This window comes from Phalacrocorax aristotelis, chromosome 5, assembly GCF_949628215.1.
Source record: "Phalacrocorax aristotelis chromosome 5, bGulAri2.1, whole genome shotgun sequence".
Lineage (NCBI taxonomy): Eukaryota > Metazoa > Chordata > Aves > Suliformes > Phalacrocoracidae > Phalacrocorax > Phalacrocorax aristotelis.
The window spans coordinates 56,415,059-56,440,562 of record NC_134280.1 but is presented as its reverse complement, the minus strand read 5'-3'; the positions used below and the strand labels follow the sequence as shown (position 1 = coordinate 56,440,562).

At 36.0% G+C, this 25,504-nt stretch overlaps 1 protein-coding gene across 14 annotated transcripts in view; it reads right to left on the bottom strand.

Moving 5' to 3' along the window:
- The window catches only part of SOX6 (SRY-box transcription factor 6), a 379,848-nt gene that overhangs the window by 47,480 nt on the left and 306,864 nt on the right, over positions 1-25,504 (bottom strand). For all 14 annotated transcript variants that reach the window (XM_075094704.1, XM_075094700.1, XM_075094707.1 and 11 more), the window contains 3 exons: positions 18,525-18,674; positions 14,451-14,631; positions 11,370-11,560 (listed from right to left, as the gene is read on the bottom strand). In XM_075094704.1, coding sequence (XP_074950805.1) covers positions 11,370-11,560; positions 14,451-14,631; positions 18,525-18,674 — 522 coding nt within the window. The remainder of the gene's footprint in view (positions 1-11,369; positions 11,561-14,450; positions 14,632-18,524; positions 18,675-25,504) is intronic.

Below are 25,504 nucleotides of genomic sequence, written 5' to 3'. Positions count from 1 at the left end.
ACTTCTCTTACTGGCTGTTTAATAAATTGCTTTGGAAGGGGTGGAGGTAAAGAGGAGATCTTTCCAAAACCTTGCCTTAGTGTTCTCCTTCAGTTAATGAATGTCAGCAAGTGGAAGAGAACAGAAACATGATATGTTTTTCCAGCCTTTATAGAAGCATTTGCAACATGTTAGAGGCCACAGGCATAAAAGTGAAATATTGGGAAACTAATGTTGTCTGTAGATTTTCAGGATGTAAGCAGGGCAATTTCAGCTTGTGGGTTAGGCGTACTTTAGGTTTTAAGTAGTGTTATAACAGCTTACTATGACTTGAACATGATTTTAGTACAAGTAATCTGATGTTGAATATCATTTATTACCCTGTTACACATTTCCAATTGAGATAGACCTGTTTATGGAGTTAGTATTATGTGACTACATTATGTGACAAGCTATGTGCAGTGAACAATCTATCCAACAAATATAGTCTTTCTTATCTTTCCAAACTAACCCTGGAGGATCAGCAATTTCTATGCATGTGTGAGCAATTTGTAAGTGTTCTAACAATCTAACTTTTGAGTTATGCATGAACTACACACTTAAATGCTCAATAGCTGCTGCTTGTGATTTATGCCATAGATGGTCACCTAAGAAAAATTATATTGTTTTCAATGTCTGGCTCAGTGCTAAGTATTGCAACATTGCTTTAAACTACCTGAAAAAAGCAACTGAGAATCCTCTCAGCCAAAAGACCTCCCAAGTAGTGGAAAGCCTTTACTTCTGTCTATCAGCTCCTGCATCCATTAGCTCCAACACCATAGAAAAAACAATGAACCTGCCTCCGGCATACCATTGGTAGGAAAAAGATGGCAGTGGTAAGGCACAGTGCAGGATGGCCTGCAGGACCTCTAGATTAAATTGCTGCAGAGTTCACAGAGTTGCTGTAGAGATCTATTAGCATTGACACTGTATCAGGGCTGGAAGAGCTCCCTGATACTGTGTTCCTCATTTGGTCAGCATGGCGTTTGAAGTGGGTGCTGCATCAAAGCCTCTGTTTTTTTATGAATGGGGGTGAACAATTTGGGTATAAACAGGAAATGCCCAATTGTGCACAAACGTCCATGCTCATATGCAAATACACCCATAGAAATAAAAATCCGTTTGCATGAATATTTGTGAAAAGAAAACAAAGGAGGGAACAAGCATGGTCAAACTCCATTAATCAGATTTCAAACAAACATTTGCAAATACCATTTTGCATTATTTGCTCAAGTCTTTTCATGAGATAAGAGAAGACAATTTTACCTGCTAGCATGCTTATTCTTTCTTTTGAAGCAAAACAGTTAAACCAGCACAAAGTAGCATATAATCCCCAAACAGGCAGCTAAGTAAACATCCTTCAACTACAGGCATTGTATTTCAATTTATCATACCTGCTGATGCAGCCTAATGATACCTGAGAAACAGGAGACATTTTTAATTTTAGAAAGTAATGAAGTATCAGATAAAGTAATCCAAATTTATCCTTGCTGTCCTTAATCTACTGCAGTTAAGACAGTTATGTTGGCAATGCATTTGGTGTTGTGAATTTACTTAGAGGAATACATAGAGCTTGGAAATAAATGGCAGCAACTTTTGTAGATGTCTCTGATTGTATCTAAGTGTGAAATAATATGCAAATGTATTCTGTAGTTCTCAGGACAACTGAAAAAGTGATATGATAGGATTGTGCAGCTGCCATTCTGACCCACAATTTAAATCAATTAATATATTCCTGTCCTAGCAAATTCATGTTCAAACAATAATTTTCAACCTATCTTTATTGTTTTGTAGAGAAGCATAATAAAAACATGGAATACATTTCAGTATATATCTGCAAAGTCTCATGAGTAGCTTAGGATTGTACATAAGATACAATCATTATGCTGTTACAATCATCACAAAGACGCTATCCTTTATGGCAGAACGTCATCCTTCAGGAAAAATTATCCTTGTTGGTTTGTGCATGTTTTTCAACACTCACCCTTGGGACCTATTTTAATCTAATTCTGTTCCTTTGTGACTTTTTGTTACTCTGAGATTTAAGAGAGTAGACCAAAACAGAGCAAAACCTGTATGCTTTTCACAGGAAATACCCCATGTGAGTGAAAAAGCAGTGTATTTGTCATTTTTTTCTTGAGCTGGAAAGGCAATAGGAGAAAGGGGCCAAACCACATAATCACTATTATTATTATTATTATTATTATTATTATTATTATTATTATTATTATTATTATTGTCATCATCATCATCATCATCATCATCAATGAGGTCTAAAACCTGCAGCTAGGCAACCCCTTCAAGTAGCCCTGACAACAGAAATAATAAAACATAGTTGTGTTCAGCAACCATACACGCATACTATTAAGCATAGGTAGTGGCAAAAACTCTAGTAGCCAATATTCAAATGCAAAAGTAGCTTTCAATACTAAAAAAGTGTGCTGGTTTCTTTCCTGAAAATAATATTGTCTCGCCAAGTGCTCTTGTGATTGAACTGGAAGCATGAAAAACTTTAAAACTTCACCTAATATGGGAAGTTTCTTCACTATTCAGTGTGTGTGTGATATATACACACATGCACACCTGTATATATATATGTGTTTATGGTTACTCAAATAATGATGTTTTATATAGGTTCTTTATGTTTAGGTGCATTTTTTAATTTCTCACATATGTACATCATTATTGGACTGGTCCAACTTTTTTTAATTTATGGCCCAATAAAGTTTCCATGAATTAGATACTGCAAAGATGGCACATTTTTCACTTGATTTTGATAATTTAATCAATGGAAAAATAATTTAGATTTTATTTTAATCAGCCCTTACATAATTTGAGGGACTAAGCATTTAACTGCACATCTAATATATTGGAACATAAATGCACAAACTATCAACTTTATCAAGACAATTTTGGAAAGTAAGGCAACTGAGCAAAATGCTTAAAAATAAAGTTCTGCACAGCAAATTCTTCCATAGGTGCAAAACTGGATCCATAGTAGGCTGGCACCAAAGCTAAATTTTCTGTAAATTTAGATGACCTACATATGTCGGAGATTTTGCACTGTGTCTCTTTGTCTTTTCACTGTCAGCACCAGTTTCAGTGAACATGTATTTTTAATGTGTAAATTTCAAATACATTATTTTTATGTCTTTCTATGCATAGCATACAAAGTAAATCTGAAAAAAATATTACTAGGTATATTGGTAGGCATGAGTATGAATACTTGGGTGTAAATAGTATTTGAGCAATAACATGATCAATTAAATGCTGAATCATATGTTACATGCAGACAGAAAGTTAACATTTCATGACCAGCTTTAATATTTCTATCTCTTGAGTTTGAGGAACAGACTTGACAAGATTTCATACCCACAGCCTCCTGCACCTGGTTCCCATTATAAACCTGGCCTTGATAATGGAGCTATGTTCTTCTACAGAGGCTAATGTTAGCAATGGTATTTTCCTCCCATAACTCTTATAACCTGAGTACCAGTGTTATGGCTGTATTTGACCCCTCTGTGCATGTGCAGTTACAACTTCCATCACCTTCCTCACTAAATACATAGAGATCAGATAAAACATTTCTTTAAGTATGAGTACAATTTCTAAGCCTGATTTATTTCCTGTGATATCAACAAAAACTAGTGACATAGTAAAGGCTTCAGGGTTGTGTTAAAAGTCAGGGTTTTTTTTTCTTGTTTGTTTATAATAGAAATATTTCTCTTTAAAAGATATGGTCAGAGACCCAGGGATTAATTTCTTTTTTTCCAAGATGCTCTGCTTTGAATTAAATTTCAAATTACATTTTAAAGTTCTAATTGTAAAGATAAATTCACTGCAACACTTCTCTGTGTCTGAGAGATATTAAAATCATTCAGCTGTTCAAAGACGCATCTAATTCCTGATAAGACCTCACAATAGAAAGAGAAAAAAGAAAAAAAAAAATGTAATGCTCACTGTGCCCTACTGTTATCCTATAAATACAGTGATTTAGGAAACCAACACAAGCACATATTACAATGAAATTTATACAAATGCAAAAATCATCAACGCCTTGAACTTCTTGAAAAAAAAAAGGAGGAAACTCCCTGGTATGACATGCTGCCTAGGAAGTCCAGTCATAACATACACAACACAACCTGCAAAAATCTTGCTTGAAATCATTATTTTTTTCCCCCATTCATTGTTATAAACTTATATCGATTTCATGCTTTATCTTATCCTGTCATGCAATTTCAAATATTGGAAGTAGCAGCAAAAATAAACAGAATGCCTCCAGCTACAAAACAAAATGTTTAAAGTCCAGCATGTTTTCCAGTTCTAATAAAAGGGGGCAGTATTACATCAGCTGAAATTCTGAATTGTCCAAATTATCATAAAAAGTGCTGGAGAAGGATACAAAACTGCTGAATTTCACTGAAAATAGACTGTTAATGTATACGCAGTCACAAATCTGCCTGTCTGCCTTTGGGTAAAATTTTCAGAGCTAGTTCTGTGTGACTTAGGCTCCTGCATTCAACTACTTTAGAAAATTTTTACTTGAGTCACTATTTTTCTTTCAAAATTATTAAGGAAATATTACAGTTGATATAAAATGAAGGCACATTTTTCATGTAGCTAGGATAAGCCCTAAGCCTGAAAAGGAAATTGCAAAATTATTGCAGTTTCAAAAAAAAAAAAAGGAACAAAATATTTTTATATTTCTTTTTTTTTTTTTTTTCCTTAAGTAAAGGTTCTTTAGAATAAAGTACTGGTGCCCAAATATGGCTTTAGGAAGTTAACTTTGAACACCCATTATAAAAAAATCGTTACTTACATACGTCATGTACAGCCACAAGAAGATTACTAAATTAGCCAAATATACAGTAAAGTATAAAGGACGTTTGTTTTGTAAGAATTATGAGGACTGCTGTGATTTTTATTTGAAACTTTTCCCTATTCTGGGGCATTTAACTTATACAAGTCATTTAGCTGTTATAAAATGATGGAATGTAAAGAGATTGTCTCTATGCAACATGTCCTTCTACATCTCAGAAACTCCCCAGGGAAAGGTTTGTCGACTGAACAGAATGACGTAGTCAGGCAAAACAGTTTCCCAGTTGCAATGTCTCTTTGTGGAAATCAGATTCTTCATTAGACAGATGGAATACACTCCTACTGAGTTGAATAAATTGCCTATATTCTTGCAAGAAAGTGCGACAACACTAACAGTTCCTTAAGTAAATCAGTGTCTTTTTTCTCTCTACAGTTCCAGATTTTCTATTATAGAATCTAAATATATATATTTAAACTTAAATTCATTTATACCTAAGTTTAAGCTATATGGGGCAGGACCTTCCATAAGTTGAAGTGAGAACAGATCTTGGTACAATGACTATCGAGACAATACCATAATAAAAGTAATGACTTCGCAAAACTAATCACTTGCTGTTGATATTGCTGCCCAATTTTTGGCCTGATTATGAGGTATTTGTGCTTTAATTACAAGTAGAACTAAGCTTTAACCAACAGAAATAAGGATCGAATTGAAAATGCTTACAGTTTCTGTTATGTCTCCCAGCAGACTGAAATACAAGCATTGACATTTAACAGTTACAAATATTCTTCTATAAGAAACTAAAGGAAAAAAGAAAATGTCAGAAGTTTTTCTGAAAACATAAAAGCAAATAAGAATAGATCAGTCCCTGCAAATCTAAACCAGTTATTCATAAAGATTTATAAAAACCCACAAGGCCCTTATGACCAATTTATTCATGTTCTCAATTTAAGGGTGGTCATGACTACTTTCAGTAAAAGAAGAAATGATAATTGAATGCAGGATGCATGGGAAAAGCATTTTCTTAACTATGTCCTTTTTCTTATTTAATTTGAATTGAGAAATTACTAATAACAAGGATGCAAACAACAAGGTGCTTCTCTTGGTGACTGCCTGAGAAATTCCCTGCACTTGCAGAAAAGACATGGTGACTCCTGCCTCTGCAGTTGTTCTGTCTGTAATACTGAACGTATGGGGAGAAAAAAGCTGGTAAAAAAAGTGTCAGCAACATAATCCAGTACTGCTAAAATTCAGAAAAAAAGCAATACAATGATGGAGTCATTGCAGGGCTGCAGGCAGTCAAAAGGAGATTATGCATGACTAGTAACTTTTCCTACAAAGACTTCCTGAAGTGTTTTTATCAGGCAAAGTTTGTACGCATGTTCAGTAGCTTCATACAGATCATGAAGCGTAACAGCTCCAGAGGAGCTGTTACACTCTGTGATGTCAATAATCCACATATTTAACAGTCCCTAAATACAGCAGACTGTAACACCTCCAAAGGGGTCGTTATGGCTTATCAAGTCAAATCCAAGTGCCTAAATATGGATTTGATCAATAGACTGTAACATCTCCAAGGGTAAATAATATACGTTTTTAAGAATGTACACATTTTGCATACAGACTGTGGTCTATATTAGGATAAATGATGTGGATTCAACTTGTAAAACTTTAATTTAGAAATAAGAAAGGAATAAAAGGCTCATTATAAGAGGTGCCACAGTTCCCAGGAAGTAGGCGATGACTCATGTCATTTATTTTGGGGTCTAATTCTGGTTTCATACTGCAAATACACAGTTGCCTGAAAATCTACAAAAGAGTGGGAATGGAATATAAACATAAAAATGTTATATTATATTCTGCTTCCTCTCAAATCTCAATGAATATGCTTCGTGGTTAAGTAAATGAAGAGGTGGAGGTATATCCTTGGGTCTACCAGACATGTTGTGATTATTAATTGAGTTTATGTTCTGCTTGACTTCAAATCTTTTTCTCCAATGAAATTAATACATTTCTGCCTATATTTTTTGTACAAAGATTTTCTGAAGTGTTTTTTCTCAGTGTTTTCATGCTTTATGCACAAAAAAAGATAGGATCTGGTCCTTTTAAAAATAACGTCAGTTGTCTTATAAATTATATAGCATTTTCAGGTTCATTTAAAGCCATAAATCAAAGCAAATCTTCAAGGCAATCATGCTAGTTCAAAATACTAAAATAAATACAAGTAGCTCTAGCAATGCAAATTTTGTTTAAGTAATCTTTTTTGTTGAAGTAAACATTGCTTGAATGGAAAAAAAGTCACATCCTCTAAACAAACCCAATTTTTGTATTTTACTTTTGCTTATATCACATGGAAAGAACTCTGCAGCCTATTTTCTGGATTTTCCTAATTCTCTCCCCTTCCCCAGTGTTTCTGTTTACTCCTGGAATCCACTTACACAGTTACTTCTCTTTCCTCAGTCAGACTACACCTGACCAGCACCAGGTGGAGTAGCAAAAGTCAACTCTACTATAATGACTTATGTGCACTGTACTGGTTTTGGCTCAGAGAGAGTTATTTTTAGTTTGCATTATGCTGTGCTTTGGATTTGTGACCAAAACAGTGCTGATAACACAGGGATGTTGTAGCTATTGCTGAACAGTACTTCCACAGCATCAAGGCCTTTTCTGTTTCTTATGCTGGCCCACCAGCGAGTAGGCTGGGGATGCACAAAGCAGGCCACAGCCAGGCCGGCTGACCCCAGCTGACCAAAGGGGTATTGCATATGATGTCATGCTCAGCAATAAAACTGGGCAAAGAAGAAGGAAGGGGAATCATTCAGATTTTTGGCATTTGTCTTCCCAAGTAACTGTTATGCGTGATGGAGCCCTGCTTTTCTGGAGATGGCTGAACACCTGCCTGCCGAGGGGAAGCAGTGAATGAAGTCCTTGGTTTGCTTTGCTTGCTCACACAGCTTTTGCTTTACTTATTAAACCTTCTCAACCCACGAGTTTTCTCACTTTTACCCTTCTGATTCTCTTCCCATCCCACTGGAGGGGAGTGAGTGAGTGGCTGTGTGGTGCCTACCTCTACCCTGACACACAACAGTATACAAATGGAGATAACTCCATAACTGTAGATGTCCATAGAATGGTATCATCACAAAAGTATAGCCTAATGTTAATGCTTTAGCAAATGGCAAAGTTTGACTGTGCCAGAGTGCTGCATGTTTTTGTTTTGGTCTTTCTGATGAGTGAATCTCTGTGAGCACTTTTAAAGCTTTGTAGGAGATTTTTTTGAACAGCAGAATATGAACAGAGGCAATTTTCAATTCTGTGGCTCCAGCCAAATACAAAGCTTTCTGAGATTTAAATGACACATTTTCAAAAAGGCCTAAGCCCAGGCTTTGAAGCTATGTACATAATTTTGTAAGCACAATCATTTGCACAATAAACTATTACCAGCTATCTGAACTTGAAGACCAGTAACTGACCAGAACTCAATAGCCTTTTTAAACAAGCTGCAGGCAATTAATTTGTCATCTTCTTCTGGTGCCAGCTTCTAGCTACTCATTTATACAAGTCTAATTATCTGAAGCCAATTTCTGAAAATTTGGTCCTGAAAACATAGGGTCCTGATTCTTCAAAAGAAACCAGGCCAAAATTGCAACTATGTTATCACAGCTTCACTGGGATCATGACAGAAACTATACACAATCTTCTTGGCATGCAATTATTTCAGAATTATGTTTTTCTAATTGAAGTGATCTATCATTCCTGCCCCTCCCCCCCGCCTTTTGATCATCCTGCCCATCATTTTTAGAGTAAAAGAAATATATCATAATGTAAAAATTGAAAGGCGGAGGGGAAAGGGGGAAAGAAGAGTATTCTAGAATCCTTTTTGTGCGAAGGATGCTTCTGGTTTTAATGTGTTTTATACTTGCTAGAAAATAAAATACATTCCCTTAGTATTCATGACTGACTTAATTCTTTTATTTTCTTTAGGATAGAGAGTGGGGATATATTGTCATTTAAAATGACTGATTTATATCCTAATCTATTAATGCCTTTTCTTGCATCTACAGAGCAAGGATAACAGACTACCAAAGGTAAAACCAGAGTACATATTGCATCTTTTTCCTGCCTTAATGGATCACTCTATAGTACATGCTACAATAAATAAACCTGGCAGGATTGTATAAGGGCATGGAGAGATTCAACAACAGATTTCCTTGCTGCTGTTTTATTCTTTGGTTTTAAAAGTTGCAAGTGCTACCATGAAAAGTCTCCCCATAAAATATGGCATCTGAGAATGATGATGTTTATATTTGTTAAAGAGTTCCAATTGACTCTGCTATATTTGCAAGTAAAAATTTTTTTTCCTTTGACTGCCTGATGTATAACCTCAATCTGGAAGCTCTATATCAATCTGTGTATCGCTAGTAACTGGCACAAGAAAGAATTTTCAGATTATTCACTAAAATATTTACTGACTCTGCTTTAAAATGTGAAAGACAAAATAGAAACTTGTTATATCAAATACAAGATGTAAACATGGTACTGAAAATACTCAGGGACCAGACATGACAAGTAAGTAGATGCCATTTTCATACTTACTTTTCAAAATCAAATAAAATGTTAAGAATTCTTTTAATAGCCCTTATAGTGTATTAGATATTTTTAAATGTCAAGCCACTGAAACTCATAAAATATATTTTAAAATAAGCATGATTTTACAAACTCTTAATACTGATCATAGGTGTGACATTTATTTTATTTTTATAACTTGGGCTTTAGTAGCCTACCTCTTGGTTAGTTAAGACAAACACTGACTTTACAATCAGAGTGTTGTTTGTATATGGGCTGCTTGATCAGTTATTAATTTCTATATTTTTCCATAATATCAATCTGCATTAAATGAGTTTTTCAATACTGACATTTAAACTAACACTAGCAGAAATAAATATTTATTAGTCTTTGAATTCGACTCGTAAAAGCATTGTTAATCCTGTGTGGTAACAGTTTACCAAATCTTTTTAATAGACACTGAGCCTTTCTCTTGTTTTGAGTACTGTAAAGAACCTATAAAGCAAAAATATAAAATGTACATTAAAAGGTATGTATCAGTCTTTGCTGGGTCTGTTTACAACATTTCTTTGCCTTTCTGTGCCTTGCTACAATCCACTTACTCACTGAATACTCCCCTGTGGGTTGAGAAAAGATTGTAGTATTATCAAATTCACTGTTTAAGACAGAGTTAATATTCTGCAGAGTCTTATACTCAACCTGGACTAAAAATTCCTGTTATTCTTTGGAGTATAATGTAATCTTTCCCCCCTACCCCAAGATACAAAGAACCTACCCTCTAATATAGATATAGCACAGAATTTTCATTAATGAATTATAGGTATCAAAAGCTACCTGGTTTTCAATTTTTTTCTTTTTTTTTTTTGCAGCAAATACTCTGAAACACTAGTTATTTTATAGGCTAATGAATGTGTCAGCTTTCTTTTCATTCATTATTGAACTGCATTGTAACTGTTCCTATTTGCCAATGCCATAGCAATACTGGGGTAGTAATTTTCCTTTTCTAGTTAACTGGAATAAGTATTGTGGCATATAACTGGTCTTTTGTCAGTGGTGAAAAGTAACTTGTGTGCTGTATCTTTTGCAGCATAAGCCACCTCTAGGGAAGCTGACAGAGAAGGATTCTTCATCAAAAGGGCTTCCTTATAGCTCAGCCAATTACCTAATTAGTGTTCACTGGCTCTGTTAGATACAGAGACCTGCTCTTGGAGTAGATCTTGTAGACCTTGCAAAGGCCACAGAGCAGGATGACACATATACAAAGAATTTTCCAAGAGACTCCTTTGTCCTCTGAGCAGTCCTTAAAGTGTGTGTGACAGAAACTGTTCCTCATCTTTTGAATATGGTCCCAGCTTGCTATTTTGTAAACTGAATGATGTCCTGCTCAGTCCAATGCTGGTCATGTTCTCTAACCACTTTCTCTGATTTACCATTTTACTGTAGTGACCCATTTCATATTAGTGTCTGGAAGCTATGGCCAAGATTCAACAAAGAACTTTGATCTCTAATTTCCCATTGAAACTAAGAGCAAAAGCACTATTTTGAACCTAAATGCTTTGTTGCATCTGAGTCACAGATTCAAGCACACTCAGATACACTCAATAGCATTGTAATGCTCAACCATGCTAGTACATAACTGGCCTTTTTGCCATATTTATCAATCCAATCATTCTCAAAAGCACAATTTAAAATCTAGTGCCCACAGACAATGGCTTCGGCCAATGCATTTTCCACATTGTTATATGCACGCTTACAGCTTAATCACATGAGTACACAGGGCTGTTTCTTTGAATGCTGTCATGTAAACGTAGAGAAGTTTGTAGCACAGCACTGTCACGTGACAAGGTGTATTCAACATGAAATCAGATGTGGCTAAAAGCTCTAAAAAATTTTATATAAAAATAAGAAGCTATTTGCAGGGAAAAGAAGAATGGATGGCAGACTGTGTGGCAATGGGTGACATTACCTTTTCATTTCTGCAGTTGTTTAGGCCCATGTTATTCATGGAGGGCAATTTTCCATCAACACCATGCGGCTGCTGTTGCTGCTGCTGCTCCCTTTGGATCTGCTCTCTCATTTTTCGAGCCTCTTGAATGGCTTTCATTACTGTGTCCTGGTCCCCAAATAGGGCAGGTGAATTAAGACTGGAAAGGATATCTACAAACAGAGAACACACTTTATTTAGTAATCATCCAGATTAGAATCTGGGGTGAGCACTCAGCTCTCAAACTGTTAGAGCTGCACCCAACTAACACCTGTAAAAGGAGGATGAGTGGCAATTGTTGTCTGTTTGAAGGCTGAATTAATCTATAGAAGTGATTGATAAGCCTGTGGATGACTTTTTCTGTTATAAATACAACCACTGAAGTTTTGGCATAGCCTGATATGGAGATAGCTAAGCATACTCATGGACTCAAAGTTCAACTTAAATATGTGTTTAAGACAATAGTATTCTGAAGATAATCTCGTAAGCCTTTGAAGTACTAATAATAATCAATAAAATGAACAAAGAAGGAAAGAAATCTGGTTTACTTGGCAATGAAAGTCTATGTCAATTTTTAGAATTTCTGTACTGAGAGAATCATCACTACAGACACTTAGGTTTAAATTTCAGAAAGATCACCCACCGTTACTTTTGGGGGACAGAGCTTGTTATCACCTTAACATGAGTATAAAGCTCTAAATCAGTACAGGAAAAATGGTTTTCTTTCTATCACTCTGGACAGAAAGAGAAACTTTTAAACATGAACCAAACTCTCACAAAACACTCCTATCACATCTTAAAATGCACGCTAGAGGTAAAGACGAGTACCCCAGATACAGTTTCTGATTTGAGACCAAAAGACAGCAATTTGGTGACTGGTTGTTTTGTGTTGCTGTGACAAAGCTTTAACTTGATCCACATATTCCTGCATGGGAGTATCCTCTATACTGCACATGGATAGATTTGTGTACATATATTATAGCCAGGAAAGTTTGAGCAACCAAAGTTTGTGCATGACCTGTGCACCTGCCTGACAAGCAAATGTCTTTTATAAAAGCTCTGAAATTGTTAGATTTGTGTACTTACTAACAGCCCACTATACAAACAAACAAACACCCCAAAACAACAACAAAAAAGCCCAGGCTAAGACTTGGAATTGTCCTTCAAAGATAATTTTCATATTTTTTTGACTTCATTGAAGTTCAGCTGAGTAAAATATAGCAAATTCAACCTTGAAGGACCATGAATTATTTTAAAATAAAGAAGGTTAAGATTAAGGGTTTCTCATGCTTTATCCTGGGAACCAAACAGTTGATTGAATACTGTAGTCTGGATGAGAAGAGATGCAAACTGTGATGTTTTAGATGGAATTGTGATGTTTTCTGTCTGAATGAAGCACCCCTCTTCAAAATAGAAGTAACATATTAGAGAACAATCATTGTTCTTGCTGGGTAAAATTTCCAAAGCTTTGAAATGATTCAGCAACTAAGTTCTATTCTGGAGCCTAAGTAAGTTGGGAACCATAGTTGCATGACTTTTAGTGAGACTTAGACTCCCAATCATCTAAATTTTTTGTAAAAATGGAGTAAAACCTCCTACATTGCTTGCTGATTTTTGACAATATTCCCTGGCTTCTTTTATACTTAAGGATTGAAAGGAAACAGTTTTATGACTTTACATGAAAAATATTCATGTCTTAGGTGTATCTTCTCTAGCCATTTCTCTGGAATGGTCTAAGACTTCAGACCGATATGACACTTTCTAATGTTAGATAGTGCAGTGAGAGCTGGAAATAAATTGACAGGTAGACTATCTAGCTAGCTGCAGAAAGTATCTTTCAGATCATGATGTTCCCAAGTGTTTTGGGAATAGAACAAGTCATAATTTTTATATATTTAATGTATGTATTTAACATATCAGTTCATTATTCACAAGTGTTTCTATATATTTTACAAGTACACTTGAGCTACAGATTGTGAATAAGTGGTCTGTAGTAAGTATTTAGTCACTGTAAAATTTACTGTTTGAACTTTAGAGCCGATCATCTACACTTTGCAGCCCTTGATTCTGTTTCTTCACTGGTTAAGTTAGTCTTCATACATAGTTTTCAGAGGAATTTTTTTTCATTACTTATAAAGATTTATTTCTAAATTAAAGAATCTTGAACACAGGTCAAAAATTCCCTATTTGCAACTATACAAATTAACAAAATTTTGACAACTTGGTGAACAAATAATAAAAACATGAAGAAATAATAATAAAATAAACTGGCTGGGCTGAAGCTCTTCTGCCTTTGTTAAAAAAAAATAAAAATATATATATTCAGCATATGGTCTTTGTAAGTTGAACTTAATACCCAGAATGCAAAGGATTAGATTTCCTTTAGAATGCTGTTCTGGGTAAAAATAACGGTAAAGTTGGGCTAAATAGCTGAAAACTGTATTTGGAGTTACCTTCTTGCTTGGCTTCCAGTTTACTGTAACTGTGGAGATACTGAATGTTCCCTGACCCTGGTTCAATAAAATGCTTGAGAACTTGTTTATTTTAAGGTATGTTACACTGTTGCATTGCATGTACACTAATCACACCAGCCATTATGTGTGTATGTGTAGTATTTGGTCAGGCTCTACCTGCATGCAAAGGTACTTTTTGTCTGTTTAATCCAGAGGTCAAAATTCAAAAGTTAACTTGGCATGTATACCCCCAATTGATGTCTTTAGGGAAGATATTCATACAAACCTCTTTTACATGTTTTTTATGTGCATCTCTACTTACTTACATTCATGTATTTGCACTTATGTAATGTGTATATATTTGTATGTATGTATATTCCTTATGTGCTATATTTATTTGCTGTATTTCTTGTAGATGCATATCACTGCTGCGTCATTTTGGTTACTCTCATAAAAACTTGGCAGTCAAGAGTTCTTTGAAAATTTTTTCTGCATCTTTTTTTCCATTTTAAACAGAAATGTAGGCCCAAATATCTACTTAATTCAGAAGTAAGTGTGCTCTAGGTGAGATTTCATGTAGAAAACTCATCTCCCAGGACAGATTAGTTACCTAAAGAGGATCCTCTTCCCAGAGATCCACCGAGCGGGCTGGGGATGCCACTCTTGTTCGTCACTGTCACTGGACTGCTTTTACTGGCTGGGAAGAGGTTCTGTGTTGGAGATGTTGGGGATTTGACAGGTTCAGCTGTTTTGGGTCGGGCTGAAAGATTCAGTGGCTGGGCTGCTTCATCCTACAAGAGTTTATTGTAAATAATTATTAGGAAAAGACAAATGAACACATCATTTTACAAGCAGCAGTTACTTTACACCTCGAAGACAATACCACATTCTCCAGCAATAATAACAAAAGAAACTAATTATCTGCCTCCTTTAAGATTCAACAAAAGGAAACCTCATTAATTTCTCTGTGTTATGCTTCTATTTACATTAACTATGTGGCTGGATCGTTCTTTTTCCCAAATTAAAATTTGAATTAGCTCACATTACAGCTTAATTTCCTAATGTGTTTTCAGAGATCTAAATTAACCTAGGGCATTTACAAAGAATTATTTAAAATTTCCAGCAGCTCAGTAATGCTTTAGCATTGGTTCTATTTGAAAAGTTCCTGGCACTATAAAAATAAGTTATGTAGCTTATTTTTAAATGTATTAGAAACTAAGGAATCAGAAGTACTTCTATGAAAGAATCATTTGGAAGCCCTGACAGTTCTTTGGCCCACATTTAGTGCTGCTGCTAACTTATACATTCCATGCATCTTATTTTGAGTGCATGTTTTGTTTAGTAAAATAATCTATGCCGTTCCCTCATAATAGAAGACAACAATTTCACTGAGCTCAAATTCCTTGACTTACTACGGTAATGAATGCATACTATATGCATTTCAGAATATATTTTATTTTCTACCATTTAATTTTGTATATTTTACAATATTTTATTATTCAAATGTGTTATGTATTTTTGACAGATTTATGTAAAATCAATATTTTTTCACATAAATGCTATTCTGCTTCTTGTTTGATACTTCTGTAATTATTTCTGTATTCTGCAGTTGTTTCTGCTGCATTCAACCTTTAGTGTATCTGTATGTTTATTTGCATAAAGACAAGGAATATTTTTTAAGGATATGTAAATCTAGTATCAGCACTTTTATATCTTTTTAAACTTTTCATATGCAACTATGCAAGAGATTCTCTCTGGCATATATTCAGTGCTATAGGAGAATAAGTCTGTCTAAGAAATATCTTAACTTTTGGAAGAAGACTCATTCAAGCAATTCATTTCTTTGATCAGGGTAAATATTCACAGTGTAAACTTCTGCCCATCTTTGAGCTTGCTCCTTTTGCTTAATATGTTAAGCAAGACAGGGCATTTGGAAAACTGTGAAACAGTGATTTTCTGTAATTAAAGATCCCAGTAAGACAGATCTCTGCTTTAAAATAGGCCTAAAGCAGAATCTCACTGGATATAAGAATATCGGCCACATTTTAAAACACTGTACTGATCACTTCAAAGCTTAGAAATATATGTTGGAATACAATAATACACTACATTATCTCTTCTTTTCCACTCTCCTTACTGTCAAGTGGTGATTTAGTGAAGTATATCTGATCATACACAATGCATTAAACAGCAAAATGTAACAAACAGGTATTTGTAATGCCATCATATCTCAAATTTTAAACTGTTTCCATAAAACTGCATGACATTTTTATTCTTCCTGACCTTGCAGTGAGCACAAATGTCCACACCTGTTCAGAGTCCACATGAAAGCAGAAACACAAATGTATAAGGGACATAGTCCATTCTTGTGCTTTGTGGCCATGTTTACATGCAAGCTGTTTCCTTGCAGAGATACAAAGTGGCTTCAATAAATTGCTGTGAGAGTTCAGAGCTCCTTTCAGACTATGAAGTTTGCCAGACTAGGTACTGTGTGCACGTACACATATGAATCTACCCTACCATGTTCAATTTCTAAATAATTTTCTGCTTAGTACTGATATGATCATGTGAAAACAACCCTAAACACTGCCAGAACCTGTTTGTTTGTACTTCACAGACAGCATTCTCATTTCTGCGAGGAAACCAAAAAGCTTGAAAACATTCTGGTCACTAACTTAAAAAAAGAAATACCATTACTTTTTGAAAGATCTGACTCCTCTAAAAGAATTCCATTAGTTCTATAAATAATGCATGTAGTATATACAAACAACTGTTTAAAAACAGAGAAAATATAGAGGATTTGTTAAGCAACGCATGACCATCGGAACTGGTCTTATAAAGGTAACAATCCGCAAAGACAGCATACAGGTACTAGTTTATTAGAGTGCTTTTATACATTTAATATTTACTTTCTGCATTAGCCACTGGTATTTGTCCACACAAAGAACTTGCAGTTTATCTTTAATATTTTCATTGCAGTAGTGCGCTTAATAAAAACAAGAATAAAAAGGCTTCTCTTTTATTAACATACATTTCAGTCCATTCAAGTTAAATTATGTAGGGAAACCCCCAAGAATTTGCATGTGGTCAAATCTGTAATAGGACTCAGCTGCCCACAAAGCTGGAATGGTATTGGCCTTGGTTCAAGGAGATATGTGCTTGAACTTAACCAGGGAAAATTTTACTCATATATTAAAGGTTTGGTTTGGTGTAGATCCATTTGGCTCACTCACTTACGAAATTACTTTTTCACATTAAAGTAGTCAGTAGTATATTCTCAATACCATAAATCACTGGTGTTAGGTATCACTATACTATGGCAACTTTGCTGAAACAGTTGGGCCTTGCTTTTGGTGGCTCCTGTATTGACCATAACAAACTCTGCATATGTGGTAAATTTCACTGACTGCTCTCAAGCCTGGCATTGGATTACAAGAGGTAAAATATTAGACTAATACACATCTACAGTTAAGTAAAGTGAATGCTCTACTAAATAAATGTTAGATCTGGACATAATGGAATAGTTTTTATTTATTAGCACTCTCAGCCTAGCAAAAAAGTGTCATGGAAATTTATCAGCCCAGGCAGAATTATCTACTCACCAACATTTTACCAAGATGATTGATGATAATGAAAAAAAGAATGATATTTTACTCTCATGTCAAAAAAATAATAAAAAAACCCAAACCCTCACCTCAAGTGAGTAAAATCTTCCCAGGCTGATCTGAGGCTAAAGACTTTGTGCCTGTAAGGTGTTAGCAGCTAGCAAAAAAATGCATTCTCTCTCTCTCTCTCCACAAAGTCACTATATGCCTTCTTTAGATCTATTTTAATAGTTCTGCGTTTATAGTGCTATCAAATTGATAAAACATCTGAATGTTGGTGGTTTTTTTACAGTTTGAAGTAAATTGTTTCTCAGCATATTTAGTCTCATGATATTCAGAACAACCACAGAAGAACACAGCAATAAAACCCAGCCAGTTCCATCCAAAGGTACTAGCTGCACCACAGATTTCAAGGGGTGCACGATGTTCATTTCAAGCTGCTGGCAAATGCCATGTTGTAGCTGCCTGGTTCCAAGCAAGTGAGAATAAGCAGGCACAAGCATTCAGCAATGGCGCAAAACCAACAAGGAGCAGCCCGGTTGTCAGCAGCTGTGTGAAATCAGCAAAAGTCAAATCAATCTGCAGTGACACAATGTTTTCCCTGGAGTCCTGACTTACATCTTATTTTTATGTGAGGCTTTTTCCAAAATTGTAGAATAAGTACAGTTAAAGATTTTTAAAATAATTAGAAGATCTACAGTCTCTCTCATGCCCTAACAATATAAGCTAGCACTGTATTTTAAGATACTCGAAAGTTCAATGTGAAACAATTCATGAAATGGATGCCATTTATGCACATTACTAGATTACAAACTGAAATATTGAAAATATCACATTCTACTGAAGAATCTGTTGTGCTGCCTGTGGTAGGAATAGGGATGCCTGGTATTTCTGGAAGCAAGAAGTGAATGCTTTCTCTTCCCTTCTCTATACTGATAATACAGCACTAAAACTGAACATTTTATTTGAATATCAAAGAACTTTCATGCGGTTCAACTTCCAACTGCAAAACAACTAAACAGACCATTTAATTTCACTGCCCTTTGCAGAAACGGACTTTTTTCTTTATTGAAAAATACCTTAACTTGGGTTACCGGGCTGGTCCCTCTTTTCTCATTTTTCATCCCAGTGGGTGAGAGTGCCCCTGTCGTATTTGGTGGCTGTGGAGTAGATGGCATTTTGGCTCCAGGAGAAACTTGCATGCTTGCCAGCTGAGCTGCATACAGTTGCTGGAAGACAAGAAGATATATGATATATTCCTGCAAAATTCCTAAAAAAAGAAGCTGTAAATGTACATAATTTTTGCTGCTCTGCTGTTTCTTCTCTTAAAGGAACTACAGATCTTTTTCAGCATTTTGTTGATTGTGGCTTTTCCCTTCTTGTTATTTTCAAAGGGGGGAAAAAAAAAGACTGGAAAACTCCCACACACAAATATCTTTTTTCTTAATTTGACTTCTACCTAATTTCCTCTCGCCCCACCCCCACCTCTTGGTAATGATGGTCATGTTAAAAAGGAAAAGGTTATACTGTGCCTGAATATTAAAAAGAAAAGTGGCAAAACTGTAAGGCTGGTTGTGAAAAGGAGTTATAAACCCCTGTCAGAAACAACAATGCTTCAGGTCCTTCTGTTCTTACCCAGAAATTACCCACCAACTCCAGAACCTCTACTAGGAGCTGACATAGGAATTGTTTGCTACTAAAAGGTGATGCTACATCTTCTCTAGGTAGCAATGAAAGTTAAAACAGGCAAGAGGGTATGTCTCCATCTCAGTGTACAGTGATTGTTATAACCTCTATAAATGCTAATAAGGAATGTAGGCCTTAAAAATTCCTCTATATAGTGATGAAAATACAAAAACACCCTTTTGGAACTTTTCAAAAAGTTTAACTGAAACATAATAAAAGACTTGTGCATTAAAATAAACTATTCCTACCAATATAAAGTGTTTACTGAAAAAAAAAAGGTTTAATTTCCTTCCAGTGACCAAATTTAAACCCTCACCTTCAATTAGCATCAGCAATAATTCTTCTACCATAAACAGGGAAGATCCTAATCCATCTTCTACACATAAATCTATATAAACTTTGCCTTATTAGTGAGAAAAAAGCCAGGTGGTTTGTATGTAATTTCCAACATTACTATCATTCAGATGGACAAATAAAAAAAATTACAGTAATCAAAAGCAGACCTTTCAGCACATGTAATTAAATGAAAGCTTAATAAAGAATAATTTGCAAGAGCCAGATGTGCTTATGTCATAATTGTTGCTTTCTTTGGAACAATTTTTCTAATATAACAAGCCTCCACAGAAATGAAAGTTACACAATACTGTAAGTTCATTGACTCAGTGGCTAGACAAAGGTGTGAAGGAGGGGCAGAGTCAGAACTCTGGGTGACAAATGAAAACTCTTGTTTATTTCCTGCCACCCTTTTTCAATACCACACAGAGGCTACAAAGGGATTAGATATTAATATTTTGAAATCAATGGTGTTTAAATATTTTGGCTAAGGTATTATTTTTTCATGCACTAGAAAACTAGAAAAATTGACAATAGAAAAAATTCCCAGCCTTTGGTGATGTCCTGGAGAATGAAAATGAAGCGTTGTATATAATAGTAAGTGGGTTACCCCCCCCCACTACTGGGATCTTATCCCTTTTAGCATATTCTTCAGATCAATCTGTGTGTGCTTAGTAGGATGTTCTGCTTATGTGAGAGTAAGAAGCACATTTCACAAACTTCTGAAAGGTTGCACATTCTCAGCTCAGAAATAATCAGGCACTGTACTATGACAGAGACTATACAGTAAACTTGAATACAATTGAAAGACAAAATCCAAAGATTACAATAGCTTTCTCAGTGTTCTGTACTTTGTCTGTTAAAATACTTCTTTTATTTATTTATTTATTTTTAATTAGGAAACTAACAACTACTTCAACTGTCTCGGGGAGATGACTTACATGTTACTAAAAGTAGACTAAAACTTTACTACTTAATGTAGTGTGTATTGCATTTTCAGAGCTGGAAAGGAATTCTGTGCAAAAACAAATCCAGATTTATCAACTAAAGTTCAAAAGAATTTCCTTCTCTCTTCTCAGGTAGGCCATCAGGGCAAAAATGGGCAGTATGAATTATTCTTTCTACAAAACTTAGTCTCCCTTAGAGGATAAAAGTCAACAGTGAGTGATGGCAAGAAGGATGGCGTGGTGGGTCAGCCCAGGCTGCCAGCTGCCCAGCCAGCCGTGCCCGGCCTCCCATTCCTCAACAGAACAGGGGAGAAAATAAGACGGAAAAGCTCATGGGTCGAGATAAAGACAGGGAGATCACTTACCAGTTAGCATCACGGGCAAAACAGATTTGGCTTGGGGAAAATTAATTTAATTTATTACCAATTACAGAAGAGTTGGATGGCAAGAAACAGCCAAAAACTAACATCACCCATTCCCAACATTTTCCCAGGCTCAGCTTCACTCCTTCATTGCAGACTCCTCCACCTCCTGCCCCTCACACCGCCCCTCGCTCGCCTTGTGCCCTTCATGGGGGGCGCTGTCCCGCGGCGCCGCCAGCGGCACTGACAGCCTGGGCCGTGCCCTGTGCTGGGGCCTGGAGGAACCGGCTGGGACTGGCTGTGCCCAGCACGGGGCAGCTGCCGGCCGCCTCTCCTCACAGCGGGCGCCCCGCAGCCCCGCCGCTGCCAGCACCACGGCACCGACGCCAGGCACACACGGCAAATGGAGCTTGTAGCCTCGTTAGCCATGATAAGAAAGCAAAGGTGTGTTTATCATCTCTAAAAGCTGCAGCCCAGGATGTAGCTGTATCTTGGCCTCCTGTCTCAAGGTCAGCGTGAAGAGAGAGACGCTTGACACTAGTTGGAGGAAGGCTCGTCAGTGACCTGTACCTGAGTCCCAGCAGGACTAGCAATGAAGACATGGAGACATCCACAGCACTTTAAGGGTCACAGACATAGCAACAAGTGGGTTGTTACAGTGACTATATAGGACACTCTCTGATTTTGGGAATGCAAACATTAAAAGCAGAATAAAATTAGAGTTATACAACACTCCCTTCCGAGGGTACCGAGGACCGTACTGGCTGTACTGCAAGTAACATGAGGAAAAAAATTTTTCTAAAGGGAGACAGAAATAAAAGAAATTTTGATGTTTCTATATATGTGTGTGTATAATTAATCACTGGGTTACTCCAAGGGCATAGTACTGGCCTTAGTCTGGCATTTCTATAAATCTGTTTTACACCATAAAAGCAAACATAAAAATAAGTAACAGTAATTAGCCTTCTGCTTTGCTTAGACTTGGAAACAAAGCTGTTCCACAAACGAGTGCAAATCTTGCAAGAATTTGCACTAGTGCTAGCAACACTGCCGTGTGGTGTGGGAGGCTACATAGCCTCTTTTAAATACCAGTTTGTATGTGGAGCTAGCCGGTCTGGTAAAATATGTGCACACCACTGTTGCAGGGATAAAATGGATATTTTTGCAAATACCAACGTTCTGGCTTGAAATGGCAATTTAGGACCTCACATTGAGATGGTCAGGTTGTGAAGCTTTTACTTGCAAGGTTAAGGAGGGGGGGGAAAAATCCAAACATTGAGTGAATGTTGTTTGACAGCCTGTAATGTTCAAAACCGAAAGTTTCAATGGAGTTTTTTCAGTTTAAATTCTAACCTACCAACTATTGAGCAGCAACTAAAAAATTAACCTACCTCAAACACTGAAACTATCTTCTTTTCAATGTATGTCTAGCACATAAAAAGGAGAGCATTTCATAACCCTTATGCCAACAACTGACTCAGAAGGATCTTGATTACAAATTAGATATTCAAAACCATCAAGTATTCACAATTGTTTTAAGAAGCCTAAAAATATATAGCCTGGGTTTTATTCTTTAAAAAGTCACTAAGATTCTTACAATCCAGTTCCCAGCATCTAAATATAAGTAGTGCTGATTTTGAGTTACTGAGTGCTTCTGCATAGTTAACAGTTTTGAAAAACAGCTCACTTAAGGTACATGAGCAAGGATGTAGTTTTACAGTTCTCAGAACCAGGCTTCTTCTAACATCGTGAACTGACACTGAGGAGCGGGATTCTGAAATGCCACAAGTCTCACACTTAAGGCAATGGCAAGTGAAGTCTCACATTTAGGCACCTATAAACTTACAGGCTTATGAACGTAAGCACTTGTTACTGAAACTCTATTCCAGTTGTAATCAACTAAAAATCTGAGGGGAATTTATAGAAGATGGAGGTCACTATGGGTCTGAATGATGTTCATCTACCTAAGAAAAAATTAGAGATGAGTGGGAAAGTGCTGTGCTCAGCATGGTACAGCACAGCACAAGAACATAAGGATTTTTTTATGTGGAAACAGCAGAATTCATACTAAGTCTTTGCTATACCTTAGAGCTACCATCCAAGAAGAACTGAATAACTAACAAAAATAATAATCCAGTGGTGGTGGTGGTGGTGTTTTCTGCTTCAGAAATTGCCTATGGCATTTGATGAATTACTTCCATTTCACACTTTTTATAAAAAGTATCACCCATGATCTAAAATTGTTCAAAATCTATGAACTAATAATAGAGCATCTTGACTGATCCAAATACTAAAACCTTTCTTAACGTCATCAAAGTTTCACGATGCAGGATAATTGCCTTCGCTGCCAGTGTTCATTCATGTCTTGCCAGAAGACAAAGGCCTTAGGCTTACACATCCTTCTCACAGGTTTCAGCATTTTTTCAATAGTTTTTCAACTAGTTTTTTCAATGGGCTTTCAATAATCAAAGCTCTTTCATTAGCTCAGGTCCCTTTCCTATATGACTTCTTGCTTGCACATAGTCCTGTGTTGTTCCTGCCAAATGACACCGCACACAGCAAATGAGCATTTCAACTGATGGCATCGGTGAGGGAGAATTTGGTCACAGCAGTGGAGGTATCATTCAGGTGCTATTATTTGCAGCAGAATTCAGAAGAAACTATAGCAAGGCCATATGTGAAATATGGAGATAAGAAAGAGAGTAGTTTCAGTAGTCAAAGTGGCAGATAAGTGCAGATGATAAGGGCTGGCCTAGCATGATGAATTGCAATGGATGTACTTGGAAGATGCCCCACAAAGAAATTCACTAGAAGGTGGCTTGATTCAAGGAGAAAGAAGTGAACTGTTCAAGAATCACCCTTTTATTTTGTTTTACTGGAAGATTTATGACCAAAATAAAAAGACATTCTCCTTTTTCTGTATTTGTACGTTATTTCTCCAAAGGTGCTTTTTTTTTTTTTTTCTCAGAAACAAATGCTAAATTTTATGAACCCTGATTAATTCTGAAGTCTTCCATTACTGAAGATGCAAGTCCTATGTTACTTCTTCAACAAATACATTTGCTACAGTAAATGAAACTAAACAATAAAACTACTGAGAATCAAATGAGAATCAGTATTTGTCAGCATTTTAAATGAATTGTGCAAAGCTGAAATATTTATAGAGATGAAAGTTCAGCTATTTAGACAATGAGTAATTTGGTTTCTAAAGATGAAAAACTCTAAGGAGTGACTGCGTTTGCTGTTGAAATCCTACACTAGAAGAGGTAATGCCATTATTTTTTTCCATAGTATATTTAGTGCATAGTGTTGCAAAGCTATAATTCCAGAATTTTCCTTCTGAGTACATAACATGAAGTAAAAATACTTAGAACAGTCAGATCACAAAGGGCTTTTACAAGCCCAACAAAACCAGCAACATCTTTACTATTTCCAGTGTACATTTCTGAAAAGAAGCTACCCAAAACAAAAAATCCCGCCTATGGTGGCACTGCTTTTTTTTTTATTATTGGTGTAGAGGTGCTTAAGCTTGATGTCAAACAGATTAAAGGAAACAGAGTCTCTGTTTGGAAAACTTTATCTTCTGTTTGGAGGAAGAATGGGTTAGTGCTCAAACCCATGTTTTGGGTGTCACAGATAATAACTATGGAAATAAAGGGTAAGTGCTGACCTGAACGCAATGTCACTGGTATAGCCTTCAGCAGTTCAGGCAAGGTAACCTTTTCAAAAAGCAGTGCATAAGCATAAATATCCTACTCAAAACTTTCACACACGTCTTAATCTAAATGCAAAAACTGTTTCAAAAGTAACATTAATTTTACTTATTCCTTCCTATTTTTGTATACAAATGTCATGTTTTTATATTGGCATGTCTTCTGCACTAAATACGTTCAGTGACTAACACTGCAGTTGAGGTAAGAAATGGGGTTATTGGCTTATGTATATATATCTTTTTAAAAAACACACCATTGTTTTCTCTTTGTTTTAAGATGATTTTTATGCAGAGCCTTAGAGTGAGAGGTAGCTTAACAGAAAATGACATCCAGAAACACAAGACCGCCTAAGTAACTCATCAGCAGCTTAAATATGTGACAAACCCAGGGGCAAGTCGAAGGCAGCTACTGCGTGTGGAGTCTGCCAAGAAGCCAGATGCCATCACCAGAAAAACACCTTCCACAGCTCAGCATCTGTGTCTCTCCACACAAAAGAAAAAGAAGGAGGTGGAGAAATAGAAGGATAGGTGCATGTAAGATTGTTAAATGAAATGTACATACACATGAAAGCAACCCTTATTTGAATTTAAAAAAATCTAGAACTTGGAAAAACCAAATCTTTTGTCGATGAAAACAAGATCCCTTCAAATTAATAGAATATTTTACATCAAAAGTATATGTTTTCTGTTTTACAATAAATTCATGCAGGTGCTACCTGTTAAAACAGTGTATTTTGTAACTTTGTTTTCATGAAATTTGGATGTCTCCATAGCATTTTCTCAGTTTGTTCTAAGAAAAAATGTTAAATCAAAATAAGGTGAGTTTTACAGATCCACTAGTACTATGGGACCAGACCCTCCTCTCATTTTCACATATGGCACCACACAGATAATAGCAACTTACTATTTAAAAACCAAGTGTGCAACATCAACTTAACTCACAGGTTATGCTAAATAACTGAGAACTATTTGGCTTTACATGGGTATATCTGAAATGGTGTCAGTCAAGTACAGCTACA